At 37.6% G+C, this 18,184-nt stretch overlaps 1 protein-coding gene across 1 annotated transcript in view; it reads right to left on the reverse strand.

Annotated features, from left to right (window-relative positions):
- Window positions 1–18,184, reverse strand: part of LOC122119865 (vomeronasal type-2 receptor 116-like) — a 51,046-nt gene that overhangs the window by 9,671 nt on the left and 23,191 nt on the right. The window contains exons 8-9 of the mRNA XM_042693933.1: window positions 17,041–17,111; window positions 3,282–3,425 (exon numbers count right to left, since the gene is read on the reverse strand). Coding sequence (XP_042549867.1) covers window positions 3,282–3,425; window positions 17,041–17,111 — 215 coding nt within the window. The remainder of the gene's footprint in view (window positions 1–3,281; window positions 3,426–17,040; window positions 17,112–18,184) is intronic.

Consider the following 18,184-nt stretch of genomic DNA (forward strand, 5'->3'; position numbering starts at 1 on the left):
AGAAATTATTAGGTTTAGGGAGAGATGTGGGTAAAAATCCGAATAAAGGGATGTTTGAAGGCACAGGGAGAGTTAACTAAGTCCTAATCTCAAAGCGGGAAATCGGTTGGATAGGATGAAAGTATAGAGAGAGACAAAAATAAGAAAGAGAAAGAGAAAAAAAGAGACAAGGAAAATAGAAAAGCAAAAATTAAAAAATAAACAGTGCAATGCTTAAAAACTATGCAAAATTTAAAACAAAATATTCAGAGAAGAACGTGCATATAATGAGAGAAGGGGGGATATAAAGGAGACATGAAAAACGTAAAAATAAAAATGCTTAAAATTTTATATAGGTGTAAAGCGGTAGTACTGCTATGAAGAAATTTAAGTTTAAGAGATTTTGAATTGAGTAATAAATTTCTGGATTAAGTGTGTACACAATGGGGGATAAGGTCTAATATTCGACTAAGGTTATATCTGAGGATGTGCAGAATAGCAATTAAGTCACACAAAGAAGAACAAAAGAGAAGAAAAGGTAAAAAGAATGAGAAAGAAAGAAAAAAAGGTCAAAAGTTCAGTAGAGCTAAAAAAAAACAAAAAACATAAATTTTTAAAAAAAAAAAAAAAAAGAAAGAAAAACGGGCACACACATATACCCCTAAAATAAAAATTATAAGAGAAAGAAAAAAAGATAGTAGGAAACAATTGTTTTTTTAAAAGATAAAAATTAAAAAAAGTTTTAGATATAAAAAATTTTTTATAAAAGGTACAAAAAAAAGTTATTTGATTTTTTTGAGGGGAGAATGGGAAGATCCTGTATCTCCCTTGTGTCCATAACCAGTCTCTAGTTTTCTCTGGTCTGCTTGTGGTGTTTGATTTTCCTGTGGCTTTGGTTTCTTAAGTCAGTTTGTTTGAGCAGGCAGAAATATGCTCTGCTTTACCCAAGATTTTGTGATCCTCCTCCCAGGCTACTTCAATGGGAGGGAGTTCTGCTTTGAGTATCACAAAAGAGGGAGATGGCTGTTTCCTCTAGTTTGGAGATGTTGTGATTAGGCTAGGTTCTGGGTAGAGTTGAGGCCTTTCAGCAAACAGTAGCTTTTCCCTGAGGGGCTAGCTTGTGAGAAACTCACAGAGCCCAGCCTGGAGCCATTCTCAGGGTTTATATTTACTGAATTTCAATAGATTGTCCAGGCTGCTAAAGGGAGGGGCAGCCTCAGGCTCTGTTTACTCTGTGAAGAAAGCCACTCCTGGGGCTGGCAGCCGGATCTGGGTGACTTTTCCCTGGGTGGAGCTGAGTCTGACAGGTCAGGATAGGTTCTTGTGACCTGCTAAATGACTCTAGTTTTCTTCCAAGGCCTGAGTTGGAGCTAGGTGCTCAGCCGGGCCTTTGTCAGTATCAAAGATGGAGATCTCCGGTAGTGGGGGGAGGAAGGGTGGCTTTCCCCCCTTTGCTCCCTGAGAAGGAGTGAGGACATCTGGCTTCTACTCATGCTGAGTCTTGGTTCCTGGGTCGTCTCTGGTTTGTGAAGTGCAGGATGAAGATGTCTGCTTTTTGTGGGTTCTTGCTGGTGTTGAGTAGAATATGCTGGCCTGCTTTGTCTGGCTCCTTCGTCCTGGACTCTCTGTGTTGCAGGTATGGTGGGTACGGCCACCGCCTCTGCAGCTGGCAAGTGCTCAGATCTGTCTCCTTGCTTGGATTTTCCCTCTCTGGCCTAACTCTCTGTACTGTGATGGCACACTTGGTGTGATTCTCTGGCTTACAACTGTTCACTGGAACACTAAAACAGCTTTCTAGGTGAGAGCTTGTTTAGCCTCCAGCTTCTCCTCTGTCATCTTACACATAGCTTTTGAGCCCTTGTTATTCTCTCCTAAGAATATCCTGCTTTGTTGACACTGTGTGAGTGTTGAGTGCTGCTTAATTATGTCCAGGTATAATTATATTTGAAGTTTTAATTAGGAAGTGACTGTCTATCCTAAATGATTCATTGTTTTTGTTGTCTGTACTGTACTACTTTAACTTTAATCTCCTGAATTTCTTGAGGCTAGGGAAAACAAGGATCATTCCGAAATTAGGGCATCCTGAGCTACCTGGCCACACTGTCCAGGAGAAGATGGCTGCAATATGGCATAGTGATAGAAGTTCTGTTTGTGGAACTATGAAATCAGCACATGTACTGCCCTTGTGTGTACACAAGTTAGACTTTTTCAACCACAGGCAACCTGCCTGGATCATAGATGAGAAGTCTTCCTGCAGCCAGAAATACCTTCTAAGATTCTGAGATAGGAATCTTCTATGGTGAAACATTTATCCATTTAGTATTTTTTATGAACTACACTGAGAACAGCTAACATTAAGCAAAAGAAATGTACATATCACCCAATGCATAAGAAATAGTTGTACTGTCAAACGTTATAGAATTCACTTTATAGACCAAGATAATGACAGTTTGCCTTGTGAAAGTTAAAATGTGTTTGTAACTTTAAGTATCACTATCCTACAATACTGTGAAATTTGTGATATTTATGTAATCATTCAATCTCAATAAGAATTATTATTAAAAAAGAATTACACTGTGATATATAGAAATAAAGTTTCCAAATTTTCCCAGTACTGGATTAGGAAACAGAATTCATTTCTTCTCATAACAATAATACATGAAAGATGTTACCTTTTACTTACTCAAGTAACAAGTGCAGCTTTTCTCCCTCCCTAGAATCATTATATGTAGAGTTTGTCATTCCTGGTGCCATTTGAATGCAAAACATTCCTATTGTGACCTGGATGCAAGTGAGCATTTTACAAAGTGTTTTAGTACTAGACCTCACTTGTCAGAGTTCCTGAATTCTTCAAAATGTTTCACACAGCACTTGAAAATATTCCACAGAATTCAGGTGGGGAATCCCCATCTACCAAAGCAGAGGATGTGGTCATTTCTTGGTCAGAACTGAGGAACAACCATGTGTGACTGCTGCCCAATGGAACCACAATGTCTGAGTCCATTTCACTCACAGGGTCAGGAATCTTAAATGAGTCGAGGAGTCTGTAAAGCTACAATCTTCTAGGATGAGTTAGGAAGAACAATGTCTTGGTACAAAAACTAGAACAACAAGCCTTCAGAAGTGTAAGAATAGCATGACCTCAGAAAATACTGGAGACAAATTTCTGTACATGATTTGTGTTCAGTGATAGGAAGATTTGGATTTTAAGAAATATTGAATAATGTACATGACTTTAATGATAATTGACATGCAACAGTATGTTCTCTTGTCATAGAGAATGTATGAGCCTGAGCCACTACCTGAATTGTGACCTTAGGGTACACGAGGGCTTCCTTATTTCTCAGTACATTCTGGGAACAGTGGTCAAGGGTGGATGCTGATGATTCCTTCTTGCTAAGTTCAACCTTGTTATTGCTCTTCATGTTTGTGAGCAGAGAGGATGTCTATGGAAAAAGAGCTATTGACAGTGAAAGCCCTCATGAAGGCTGGTTTTCTGTCCTGAAATAGAATCTCTCCAGGAAAAAGACAACTTTCTTCTCATGATCTGAATCTTACAGTACATGTAAATTATTTTAAGAGATTGACCCCAAAGTCTCTAGAAGTTAGTATGCTAAGGAAGTAAGGAAGTTTTTTTTTTTTTATGTTTATGCCATTATTCTAGGCTATATTGAATTGTCTGTAAAAAGATGGAAAACTTTTACCTTTTCTTCTGTAGAGCAATTTTGGTATGATAAATTCAATTGAATTTTCAATGTAGTGACTGAAATAGAATAAAAGGCATGACAAATGTAGAAAACAGATGATTAAATAAGATCCAAGAAACAAAGGACCTCTTCTTAATTTGTCATACAGTTTCTAGATGACTCTATGTTCTTGTCCCCATGTATGGTGTGTACATGTACATATCTGAGGGAAGCTAGCAGGAGGGCACAGAACTAGAGGCAAATTGGTGAAAAAATACGCAGAGGGGCCTATCAGCTGCTCTTCACATTGATGAAAGTGAACTAAGCAATTCAAGGCTGGTGATGGGAGGGTGGGAAAGAGAGAGAAAGAGGAAACGACTGACACTAAGCAAAAGGAAAGAAATGTACAAATCACCTAGTTTGGAAGAACTAGTTTTATTGTTAAAATCTGTAACATTCACAAGCTTTGCAAATGAAGATGATGACAAGTTGCATTGAGAAGGCTAAAATGTGTTAATGACCTTAGCTAAGTATCACTATGCCCCAGTACTGTGAAATTTATGGGATTACTTAATCTCAATAAAGAAGAAAAAGAAAATAGAGATGAGTGAGAAAGTTCAAGTTGTAAGTAAGGAAGAATTTATTTCAATCATTAGGTCTTTGTGCTAGATTGAGGAGAGGCATGAGGAGAGGTCTTTGCCCTCTAGTATGTTTGGGCCAAAGCAAAGCTCAGAGAAAGTATTGTTGAACTACTCTTAGTTGACTGACCTTAATTTTTCATTTTATATTTTCTTAGTAGTGTGTATTTGTAAAAATGGGGTTCATAATGATATTTTATACATGTTTGTGGTTTCTTATATTTGCCTCATCCTTTTTTCTTGCTCCATTGACATTTCAAGCCAATTTTAATGAGCTACATTATTTTTTCATACATTAGACCTAATGTTTTGTTCGAATTCATAGAACCTTTTGAAAACAATCAGTAAAATTTTTTACATCTCTTCCTTTCTTTGCCTATGTCTTTCATCCATTTAACCACAAAATTCTCTCACTGCCATTAATCTTTCAATGCCTCCCAACCATCCATCCATCCATCCATCCATCCATCCATCCATCCATCCATCCATCCATCTTTCAATACATCCATTCATCCTTGCCTATACATTTCGGAGTGTAAATATTGTGTAAGCTCACTTACGACTGCAAAGGAGAAACTAGAAATGAGCATTATTGAGTGCATCTTTAATATTATGCAAGAGCTGGGGGCTGGTGGCTCATGCCTGTAACTCTAGCTACTAGGTGCCCGAGATCTGGGGATCACAATTCAATCTCAGTCTGAGTTGGAAAGTTCATGATGATACTCTTATCTACAATTTACGACAAAAAACTGGATGTAGAGTTGTGGTTCAAGTGGTAAAGCAACCTCAAATTATAAAGCTAAGGGACAGTGTAGGTCTTGAGTTGAAATATGCATAAATGAATTTAATGAATATAAGATGTAACATGTAATGAGCCCTAGAAGAGAGACCAGAAGTGAGTGCAGTTGTGTGGATATGTCTTAAATACACAGAAATAGTATAGAACACACTAAATCAGAATATTTGAAATAATAAGTAATGCTTCCTTATCAAATGTAGACATTTGAAATGTGACAGATAAAAATGTTCATGTTTCTTGCTGTTGTTTTTAATGTACTTATAAAGTACTATGTGATTTTTTTGTTTCTTTTGTATGTTCTTTCCCCATGGTATAACCCGTTTTCACTGTATTTGATTTTGGTTCCCTGCATCTTGTATATACATTTTTCTAATTTGGGGAGGGGAGGGGAAATGACAAATTGCTGAAATAAGGATACACGTTGACCCATTGTAGCAATGAGATGTACATGACACTATGTTGCAAACGAACTTTATGACTTCACGGGGAAGGGAGGAGTTGGGGAGGTTGGGAGGCAGTGGAAGGTAGGGGAAAAACAAAGGAGTGGGCAACAATGCTTGATAGGAAATGTACTCATTATCTTACTCATGTAACTGTAACTTTTCTGTACAGTATCTTTATAATAAATATATATTAATAAAAATTCCATGTTTCAAAAGATATAAAAAAGTGGTAAGTTTTAAAGAACTACTTTTTTATTTCATATATAGTTGTTGTAAAAATAATGCATAGAGGGGTTACAGTTACATGAGTGGGGTAATGAATACATTTCGTAGCAAGGGTTGTTACCTCCTTTGTTTTCCCCATACCATCACTTCCCTCCCCACCTCCCCAACTCATCCCAACCCCCAACCACCCCGACATTGTAAAGTTCGTTTTCAACATAGTGTCCTCTACATATCATTGTCACAATGGGTCAGCCTGCATCCCCATTTAAGCGTTCCCCAATATCCCTTACCCTCTCCAAATTACAAAAATGTATATACAGGGTGCAGAACACGGGCATCAAATCCAGTGAGAACAGGGGTTATACTGTGGGCGAAGAACATACAAAAGAAACAAAAGAATCAGGTAGTGTATTGTAAGTACATTAAAAACACTATCAAGAAAAAAAATCCACTTGTATCCCTGTCTTGGGGTACATTTTGCTTAACATTATCTCATGTGGTCATATATACATAGCCTTTGACCTTCTCCGTTTGTCCATTTACTAGTCATTGCAAAAAAGGGAAACCATGGGACCTATGTTTTTTGGGCCTGGCTTACTTCATTTAATGTAATTTTTCCAAGACTTTCCATTTCCTAACAAATGAGGCAATGTCATTCTTTCTGACGGAGGCATAGAATTCCATTGTGTGTGTGTGTGAGTGTGTGCATAAGTGTGTATCACATTTTCTTGATATATTCATCTACTGAGGGGCATCTGGGTTGGTTCCATATCTTAGCTATGGTAAATAATGTTGCAATAAACATGATTATGCTGGTAGCTTTAGTATTGTCTTGGTTGTGATTGTTCAGGTAAATGCCCAAAAGTGGGATTGCTAGGTCATAAGGGAGCTCTATATGGAGTCTTTTGAGGAACATCCATACTGCTTTTGAAAGTGGTTGAACAAGTTTACACTCTCACCAACAATGCAGTGGGGTTTCCTTTGGAGCACATTCCCTCCAGCATCTGTTGTTACTAGATTTCTTGATTAAGGCCATTCTAACTCGAGTGAGGTGGAATCTCAACGTTGTCTTGATTTGCATTTCTTTTATGACTTGAGAAGCTGAGCATTTCTTCATGTCTATTGGCCATTTTCTTCAGAGAAGTTTCTCTTTAAGTATTTAGTTCATTTATTAATCGGGCAATTGTTTCTTTGAGGATTTGTTGCTGGATTTAGTTTTTTGAGTTCTAAGTATATTTTAGATATGAGACCCTTGTCTGTTGTATGGTTAATGAAGCTCTTCTCCCAGGCTGTGAGCCTTCTGTTGATCTTGCTAGCTATGTCCTTTGCCTTGCAGAAGCTCCACAGTTTCATGCAATCAGATTTGTTCAACCTTTCTTTGATTTGTGGTGCTTGTGAGTGTCTAGTAAGAAAATTTTGGCCTGTACCTAGGAGCCCTAGAGTTTCTCCTATTGCTTCCTATAATGTTTTCATGGAGTCTGCTTTTATTTCGAGGTCTTTGATCCATTTGGAGTTGATTCTGGTGCAGGGTGGTATATATGGATTTAGTTTAAGTTTTTTACAAGTGTTTAACCAATTTTGCCAGCCCCATTTACTGAAAAGGCTATTTTTCTTCCATTCAATTTCTTTAGCTCCCTTGTCAAAATTTAGGTGGCTATAGTCTGTGGGTTCATTTCTGGGTCTTCAGTCCTATTCCATTGGTCATCAGGTCTGTTCTGTGCCAGTACCAAGTTGGTTTGGTTATTATGGATTTGTAGTAGAGTTTGAAATTTGGAATTGGTATTCCCCTGGCGCTGTTCTTTCTACTAAGGATTGTTTTTGCTATGTGAGGTCTTTAATTGTTCCATATAAAATTTTGGATTGCGGGGCTGGGAAGGTGGCTCAGTGGTAGAGCGCTTGCCTTGCATGCTCTAGGCCCTGGATTCGATTCCTCAGCCCCACATAAGCAAAAAGAAAAAAAGCCGGAAGTGGCGCTGTGGCTCAAGTGGTAGAGTGCTAGCCTTGAGCTGAAGAGCTGAGGGACAGCGCCCAGGCCCAGAATTCAGGCCCCACCACCGGACCCAAAAAAAAAAATTTGGATTGCTTCTTCTATTTCATTGAAGAATGAGGTTGGGATATTGATGGTATCACATTGAATTTGTAGATAGCCTTTGGCAGTATTGCCAGTTTCATGTTGTTAATCCTCCCAATCCAGGAGCAAGGGAAGTTTTTCTACTTGCTTAGTTCTGCTTCAATTTCCTTATTCAGGTTTTTAAAGTTTTTGTCATACTGGTCCTTCACCCCTTTTGTGAACTCCTAAGTATTTTATTTTTTGTGTAGCTATTAAAAGGGGTTGCTTTCCTAATTTCAGTCCTGCTCTTCTCATTATTGGCATAGAGCAATTGATTTCTGATGGTTAATTTTTATACCCTGCTACTTTGCCAGTTTCTAATCAGCTCATGTAACTTTGGTGCGGAGTCCATGGGGTTCTTTAAGGACAAGATTTTGTCATCTGCAAAGAGGGAGAGTTTTATTTCATCTTTCCCTATTTGGATCACCATTTTGTCTGCATCTTGTCTTATTTCCCCAACCACGCATTCTAATACTAGGTTGAAGAGGAGTGCAGAGAGTGGAGATCATTGTATTGCTCCTGAATTTAGAGGCTTTAACTTTTCGCCATTAAGTATAGTGCTGGCTGCAGGTTTGTCATATACAGCCTTTATCATATTGAGTAATGTTCCATGGATTCCAAGTTTTTCCAGAGCTTTCATGATAAAGGGGTGTTGGATCTTGTCAAATGCTTTTTCTGCATGTGTTGAGATAATGCTGTGGTTCTTTTTTTATTTTTAATTAATTTTTTAAATTGTGAAAATACTGTACAGAGGGTTACAATTACATGGGCAAGGTAATGAGTACTTTTCTTATGAAGCATGGGTGCCTCCTCCTTTGTTTCCCGTTAGCTTCCAATTTTCCTCTTCAACCCCCTTATGCCTCCCCCCACTCCCCACACCAAAGTTATAAAGTTCATTTTTCAACATAATGTCTTGTATATCTCATTGTTGCAATGGGTCCCCCTGTACCCCTATTTAAACTATTAGTTTTTTCCCTTCCCCTCCACAAATTATACCAACATCAAATACAGTGAAAAAAGGGGTTATACCGTGGGGAAGGGACATACACAGCAACAAAGAAATAGCTTATAAGTATGTTAGACACAATAGTGCGAAAGAAAAAAAACATTTGAGTCCATATCTTGGGGTTCATTTTGCCTACCATCAATTTATCTCACTGTTTCTGATTGTCTCTGACATATACGAGTTATTGCAAATAAGGGAAACCATGTTTCTTAGAGCCTGGCTTACTTAACTTAATATAATTTTTTCCAAGTCTTTACATTTCCTAACAAATTGGGCAATGTCATTCTTTCTGATGGAGGCATAGAATTCCATTGTGTATATATACCACATTATCTTGATCCACTCCTCTACTGCGGGGCATCTGGGTTGGTTCCATATGGCAAATAATGCTTCAATAAACATAGTTGTGTTGGTAGCTTTAGCATGTTCTTGTATGTGATCATTTGGTAAATGCCCAAAAGTGGGAATGCTGGGTCTTAGGGGAACTCTGTGTGGAGTCTTTTGAGGAACCTCCATAGTGCTTTCCGAAGCTGATGAACAAGTTTACACTCCCACCAACAATGCAGTAAGGTTCCCTTCTGTCCACATCTTCTCCAGCATATGTTGTTATTAGAGTTCTTGATTATAGCCATTCTAACTGAGGTGAGGTGGTATCTCAATGTGTTGATTTGCATTTCTTTTATGGCTAGGGAAGTTGTTTGATGTTGAATAGATTGTATCTGTTGAAGTAGACTGTATCTGCAGCCAATTTGACTGTGCAAGTATAGGGCTCTGGTTGATGCATTCCTTAAAATAGTATTCTAGCTCAAAATTGGTGTTACTTCCGTACCAAATGGGCAGAACAAGCCAGAAAAACGCCAGAAAAATGGCAAGTCCGGGTATCTCAACTCCCACAAATGATAATCAGGTGACAGAAAAGTTCATGAATAATCCATAGGAGAGGTCCCCAAAAGCTCTACAAACATTACATGGTTTATGAAAAGGTTGAAAACTGCAAAGGACTCAGTGTGAGTGTGATAGGAAAAAGAGGAAGCAAACAAAAGATTAATAGAGGAATCCCATGAGCTTGAGGAAGCTACTCAAAGATTGATACAGGAATTGAATGAACAGGTTGAGAACAGCCAAAGAGAAATAAAGGAATTGCATGAACAGGATGAGAATTGTCAAAGAGAAACAGGAATTGCATGAGCAGGGTGAGAACAGTCAAAGAGAACTACAGGAATTGAATGAATGTGAGGAAGTTAATCAAAGAGTAATACTAGAGTTGCAAGAGCAGGATGAAAATAGACAAAGATCAAAGAGGCATTCATGGAATCCATAAACAGACATCTGAAAGAATTCAGGGAGACCACAAAGGGAATGCTGAATAGAGCCCAACAGAAGCAATGGGAGTCCAAGGAAACCATAACCAATCAACTAAGTGATTTGAGAATAAACACTGAACACCAAATTAAGGAAGAAAGAAGTTCATACAAGATCTAAAACAAAGCTCCAACAAAGAATTTGAAGTCATCAAAGCTGACCAATTAGAAGGAAAAGAAATAAAAAACAAAGTAGAAAGTCTTGACAGCAGGTTAGACCATGCAGAAGATCGAATCTTGGCGATTGAAGACACCATAGATATTATAGAGAAAGAACACTTAACCATCCAAGACAAGAAATATGATAGATCAATTCAATACTTGGAAGACACCATCAGAAAGCCTAATCTGAGGATAATGGGTGTAGCGTAGCACCTAGAAACAGAAGTTAATGGTCTAGAAAATTTGTTTAACAGGATGCTAGCAGAGAACTTCCCAAACATGCAAAAAGATAGGCCTATTCAGATACAAGAAGCTTTTGGAACTCCAAATAGACCAGACCAGAATAGGACATCCCACCATCATATTATAATCCACACAGGATCAATTCAGACCAAGGAAAAAATCCTTAAAGCTGTGAAGGAGAAAAGATCAATCACCTATAAAAGGAAACCAATTAAAATCACCTCAGATTTCTCAGCAGAGACAATGAAAGCAAGAAGAGTCTGGAATGATGTATGCCACGCCCTAAAGACAAAAAACTATCAACCAAGAATACTGTATCCAGCTAAACTCTCCTTCATAACCGGAGGTCAAATAAAAACCTTTCATAGGAAAGAAAAACTTAAAGTCTATCTCCACCAAACCAGCTCTCCAAAAGGTACTTAAAGATGTCCTACACATAGAAAACCAAAAAGACCACAATAAAGGCTAAAAAATGATGTGGTTCTTATCTTTGCTCTTTTTGATGTGATGAATTACATTGTTATGCGTACATTGAACCTGCTTTGCATCCCTGAAAAGAATCCTGTTTGATCGTGGTGTGTGATTTTTTTTTTGATGAGTTGTTGAAGTCGATTGACCAAGATTTTGTTGAGAAGTTTTGCATCGATATTCATCAAAAAAATGAGTCTTTAGTTCTCTTTCATTGATGAGTCCCTGCCTGGTTTGGGGATGAGGGTTATGCTGGCTTCATAAAAAGAGTGTGGTAGTGAATTTTTGCTTTCCATTTCATTGAAGAGATGGAGAAGTATTAGTGCGAGTTCTGCTTGGAAGGCCTTGGAGAATTCAGCAGTAAATCTATCTGGTCCTGTGCTTTTGTTGGGTGGGAGGTCTTTTATTGCTGCTTCTATTTCGATGCTTGGTATGGGTCTGTTAAGTAATTTTAAATCATGTTGGTTTAGTTTGGGCATGTCAATATTTGCTAGAAATTTGTCCTTATCTTTCAGATTCTCAAATTTACTAGCATACAGGTTTGAGAAGTATCCCCTTATTATATTCTGAATCTTGGCTGTTTCTGTAGTGATATTTCCATTCTCATCTCTGAGTTTATTTGGGTGTGTTCTCTTTTTTCTCATAAGAGTTGCTAAGGGTCTATCAATTTTATTAATTTTTTGAAAAACCAACTCTTTGCTTTGTCAATTCTTTCTATAGATTTTTGGGACTCTAATTCATTTAATTCGAATTTAATTTTAATTATTTTTTTCTGTCTACTGGATTGGGGTTTAGCTTTTTGTTTTGTTTCAAGGAGATTTAGGTGCCTCATTAAATAGTTGATTTCAGATCTTTCCCATTTGTTGATGTAGGACCTCAGAGCTATAAACTTGCCTCTGAGTACTGCCTTTTCTGTGTCCCAGAGGAATTGATAGTTTGTGTGTTCATTTTTGTTAAATAACATGAAGATTTGAATTTTCTTTCTAATCTCTTCCATGACCAACTGGTGGTTCAACAGTGTGTTTTTCAGCCTCCATGTGTTACAGTATTTCTTTGGTGGCTTTTGGTGTTGAATTCTAATTCTATTTCCTTGTGGTCTGAGGAATGTAGGGCATAATTTCAAGCTTTCTGAATTTGGACAGATTTGCTTTGTGGCCTAGAATGTGTTCTATTTTGGAGAATATTCCATGTGCTGCTGAGAAGAAGGTGTAATCTGATGCTGCTAGGTGAAATATTCAGTATATATCTGTTAAGTCTAGTTGATCTATGCAGATTTTGAGATCCAAGGTTTCTTTGTCGAGTTTTTTCTAGGTTGATCTATCTAATGGGGATAGTGGTGTATTAAATCAGCACCAATTTATGTCTTTGGATCTATGTGAGATTTGAGGGAAAGTAGTGTTTCTTTTTTTATTAATAAGGTTTTGTTTATTGTGAAAATACCATACAGAGAGGTTACAATTACATGAGCAAGGTAATGAGTACATTTCTTATCAAGGATTGTGGCCTCCTCCTTTGTTTTCCCTTACCATCTCTGCCCTCCTATATCCCCTCCCCCCACCAGCTTCCCTCCCTTCTCCCCTTCTCGCCAAAGTTGTAAAGTTTGTTTTTCAGCATAGCGTCTTGTACATCTCATTGTTTCAATTTGTCCACCTATATCCCTATTCAAACAATTTGTTTTCGTTTCTTGTATAAATTTGGGTGCTCTGTTACTTGGTGAGTAGATATTTAGAATTGTAATATCCTGAGGAAGGAGAGATCCCTTAATTAGTATGTAGTGAACTTCTTTATCAGTTCTCATTGATTTTAAGTTGAAGTCTATTTTATCTGATATTAGGATTGCAACTCTCACCTGTTTATGTGGGCCATTTGCTTGATATATTTTATTCCAGCCTTTCACTTTCAGAATATGCTTATTTTTGTGGGCAAGGTGTGTCTCTTGAAAACAGCAAATAGATGGATCTTGCTTTTTGATCCAACTGGACAATCTGTCACTTAATTGGAAAGTTAAGACCATTAATATTAAGGGTTAGGATTGAGTGGTGGCTGGTTGTCCCTACCTCTTTGTCCCTTTTTTTGGGGGTGGGGGGACAGGAAATTTGTGTCTTGGCTTTTCTTGTTGTGATTATGTATTTCTCTGTTTGTGGACAGCTTTATTGCCTATATTCTGTTCTTGTTGTTTCTTTTATATGAAGAAAGTCTTTGAGAATTTTTTTGACGAGCTGATTTGGTAGCGATATATTGCTTCCAATTTCCCTTGCTGTGGAATTTTATTTGTCCTTCTGCTATGAATGAGAGCTTAGCTGGGTAGAATATTCTTCGTTGGTAGTTATTTGACTTTAAGGCAGTAGGGTTCCCTTTTGGCATCATCCCCTCCAGCGTCTGTTGTTATTAGATTTCTTAATTATACATACTCTAATTGGGTAAGGTAGATCTTGATGTTGTTTTGATTTTGGTATCTTTTATGGTGAGAGAGCTTGATCATTTTTTATATGTCTATTGGCCATTCGTATTTCTTCTTTTGAGAAGAATTTAAATTTTAGCTCACTTATTAATGGGATTGTTGTCTCTTTGAAGATTTGTTTTGGGGGGATTTAATTTTTTTATTTTAAATATGTTTTAGTTATGAGTATCTTTTCTGTTGTCTGGCTAGTGAAGCTCTTTTCCCAATCCATGGGCTTTCTATTGATCTTGCTAGCTATGTCCTTTGCCATGCAGAAGCTCTGTAATGTCATACAATCCCATTTGTCCAAACTTTCTTTGATTTGTATGTTTCTGGGTCTTTATTGAGAAAATATCAGCCTGTGACATGGAGCCCTAGACTTTCTCCTATTTCTTCCTCTAATGTTTTCAGGATTTCTTCTTTTACTTTGAGGTCTTTGGTACACTTGGAGTTTAAGATGATGCATGGTGACACATAAGGAACTAACTTTAGTTATCTATAGTTGTTTAATCAATTTTTCCAGCACTATGTACTGAAGAGGCTTTCTTTCATCCATCCTATTTTTTTTTTTTGTGGCTCCCTTATTGAAGACTAGGTGGCGCTAGGTCTGCAGGTTCATTTCTGTGTTTTTAGTTGTATTCATTAATCCTCATGTCTGTTCTTGTGCCAGTACCAACCCATTTAAATTACAATGGTTTGGTAGTAGAGTTTGAAGTTTGGTATTGATATTTCTCCAGCATGTTACTTTCTGGTAAGCATTGTTTTTGCTGTTCTGGGTCTTTCATCGTTCCATACGAAATTTTATTTGCTGCTTCTATTTCATTGAAAAATGAGAATTGGATGTTGATGGGTATTTCAATGAAATTGTAGATAGCCTTTGGCAGTATTGCCATTTTCATGATGTTAATCCTCCCAATCCAGGAGCATGGGAGGTTTTTCCACTTCCTGAGATGTGCTTCACAGTTTTCTGACTTTTATCAAGTTTTACCACACTTGAGTGTGCATCTTGTGTGAGTGGGCATGGTGGACTCCTTTGTCAAATTTATTTTGAGGTCCTCTGATCTATTTTCTGGTTTAAATGTTTGAGTTTGGGAAAGTACAATGCTGAGTATATTAGTAGGGCTCTGTAGTAATCTGTGTTGTAATCACTCCTGCATTACTATTTTTGCTTTAGATCGCTTTGGCTTTTGGGGATCTTTGCTTCTGTATGAGCTTTTGAACTGAATTTTCAATTTTATGAAGAGTAATTTTGGGATTTCTTATAAGAATTGCTTTAGATCTATATATACTTTTGGGTAATACAGATGTTTTCACAATATTCCTTTTCCCAAACCATTACCAATAGAGATATTTTATTTCTTCCTATGTCTTCTACTTTGTTGTGTTTCTTAGCTTATCTCTTTCCACTCCTTGCTTACATTTATTCCTAGGTATTTCAGATATTTTGTGTTGGGAAGTGGACATTGATGATTTTCCTGACTTCTTCCTCAGTCTGGTGATTGCTGTTTTGTTTAAATTGCTTTGTGATTATTTTTTAATATATCACAATTGTCATTCCTTTTTTGAAAGTGACATTTTTGAGGCACTTGGTGATATTTGATAGATTGTATTTTGAAACTGAATCTATTTGCGCCCATTTTTCCAGCATAGGAGCTCAATGTGATCTTCAGTGAAAATTTTAGAAGTCTGACCCCTTAGCCTCCCAGCCTCACACAGTTTTTACCAGCCTGTGGCTTTTATTTACCCCAACTCAACCAACCACTCGCAGTTTATTCTGCTCTTGGCCATTGTTTACCTCCTTGGAAGCTACTGAGCTACGGTTCCACACATAATGATGTAGCTGGCCCCAATGTCCTGCCCACCTGAAGCCTCTCATCTTGTTTTTCTGACAGATTTTATGTAGGTGTGTTCATTGTTTCTCTGCTAAAGTCTGTGGGGATGTACAGAAGCTTGTTCATCTCTTGGAGTTCAGGAGATGCAACAACTGCCATGGTCGTGTAGTTATTCTATCTGAAATCCACTCGGTGCTATTTATTGATTCCAAGCTACTTTGCTTCCTGGCCTCATTTTCTTAGCTCTTCTGCTGTAAGTCATGTGATAGACTGGCTGTTTTACTGGAGGGTTCCCACAGTGAAGACTAAAAGGTAATGTTACTTTATCATAACCCTGCTATGTCTCTTCTCTTCTACTCTGTCTTTTTGGTTTCTTTTTTTTAATTTTGGTACCATTTCTGGACACTCAGGACCTGGGAACTGTTCTTGAGTTTTTGTGCTCAATTCTAGTGATCTACCACTTTGAGTCATATCTCCCTTTCCACCTTTTTATTAGTTACTTGAAGATAAGAGGCTCACAGTCTTTCCAGTCCAGGCTGGTTTTGAACCACAATGCTCAGATCTCACCTGCCTGAGTCACTAGAATTATAGGCCTGAGTCTCCAACACCAGTTTGCTCTGTGCATTATTTTTTATGATTTTATGCTCCTTTCCTATCAGTGCCAGCAAAGGGACTTCAATGCTTTTTTTACATTCCCATCATAGCGGTGATTATAGGAATGCACCACTGTTGAGATTAACATCTGTACATGACTGTACTGGAGCTCTGATTCCTTCAATCTCCACCTTTTACAGAGCTGGGATGACAGACATCTGTCACCACATCCAGGTAACAAATACCATTAGCTTTTTTTCTCAGTTTGGATTCAGAGAGGATATTCTTATTCTCAATACAGATTATATGTGTTCAAGACTGGATTTTTGCTTAGGATTTTTCAATTCCTGCAAAACATACACTGCAATTTTCATTGAAATACCATTGAAAGTATAATTTACTTTTGAGATTATAGTCACTTTCACAATTTTAATTCTGCCCATCTCTGAAAATAGGATGTGTTTCCATTTTCTGGCTGTTATACAATTTCTTATTTCATAGCTTTGCTTTTCATTGTAGAGGTCTTTACAGATCTTTTCATAGGTTTTGAGTTCTATGCATTTGTTTTTATAAAGCCAGAACTTGAAGGTATATATGGAAGCAAATTTGAGTCCATCTTTAGTTTCTTTTATTTTAAAGAATTAATTTTTTTTTAGTCCAAATAGACAAAAGAGATATTATTTTTCCAACTCTAAGTAGATTGATTTTCTTTTGTTGGTCTTGGGGCTTGAACTCTGGCCTGGGTGCTGTCCCTGAGCTCCTCACCTCAAGGGAAGCACCCTACCCCTTGAGCCACAGCACTTCTTCTAGTTTTCTGGTGGTTAATTGGAGCTAAGAGTCAAATAGCGTTTCCTGCTTGGACTGGCTTTGAATTGCGATCCTCATAACTAAGCCTCCTGAGTAGCTAGGAGTGAAGGAGTGAGCCACCAACATCAAGCTAGTGTATATAGTAAAAATGGGTTTCATTATGATCATTTTATATGGGCACATGCATTCTTTTCTCCAAATGTGCTTATATCCATTACTTTTTATTTCCTCTAAAAATTGAAATTACCTTAATGGCTTCCCTTACGTCATTTTCAATGATGAATTGAATCTGTAGTGCTTGATAGAATATATCTAAACCTTTTGAAAGCAACAAAAATCATATAAAATATGACATATGATCCCAATACCATACACACACACACACACACACACACACACACACACACACACACACACACACACAAGATAGGCAAATCATGATTCAAGGGCCACCTCCAGCCTTCTTTTTATGAGTAAAGTTTTATTTTAACACAAACGAAAAAAATGTATATGGCTACATTTTCCTTGTTCATTTCTCCCTACCACTCTCCTATTTTTCCATGAACTATTCCTTTACAGTCCATTAACTTTTTCCTTGTCTTCCATCCATCCAATCTTACTTTAACACATCAAATCCATCCATGCATTCTTTTTGTTTCTTCATTTAAGAGAAAAAGTGTTTTGTAAGTTTACTGAAATCGTAAGAAAAATTAGCAAAGTCTATAAAATATTATGCAAAATCACTGAAATCACATGTTCTCACAACAATTTCACATTGTATAGTCCCCATTGTCACTGTATTTGATTCCAGTGTCCTGCATCTTGTATATACATTTTTCTAATTTGGGGAGGGGAAAGGAAGAAACAAAATGCTGAAATAATAGGATGACCCATTGTAACAAGGAGATGTACAAAAGGAACTTTACAATGTCAGGTGGGGAAGAGAAGCATTAGGGAGGTGGCAAGGGAAGGGATGGTAGGGGAAAAGCAAAGGAGGAGGTAACAGTGCTCGACAGGAAATGTACTCATTAACCTACTCATGTAACTGTAACCCCTTTGTACAGTATTTTACAATAAAAACATATAAAAATGTGAAAAAAGAAAAGTTAGCAAGGACTACAAAATATTGTGCAAATTCACTGAAATCACATGTTCTCCGAACAATTTCAAATCACACAATGAAGATTCAATATTTTTTTTTTTGGGTCCGGTCGTGGGGCCTGGATTCTGGGACTGGGCACTGTCCCTCAGTTCTTCAGCTCAAGGCTAGTGCCCTACCATTTGAGCCACAGTGCCACTTCTGCTTATATGTTGCTGAGGAATCGAACCCAGGGCCTCAAGCATGCAAGGCAAGCGCTGTACCACTGAGCCACCTTCCCAGCCCCAGATTC

This window comes from Dipodomys spectabilis, unplaced genomic scaffold, assembly GCF_019054845.1.
Source record: "Dipodomys spectabilis isolate Male_0828 unplaced genomic scaffold, ASM1905484v1 ptg000173l, whole genome shotgun sequence".
In the NCBI taxonomy this organism is placed as follows: Eukaryota; Metazoa; Chordata; class Mammalia; order Rodentia; family Heteromyidae; genus Dipodomys; species Dipodomys spectabilis.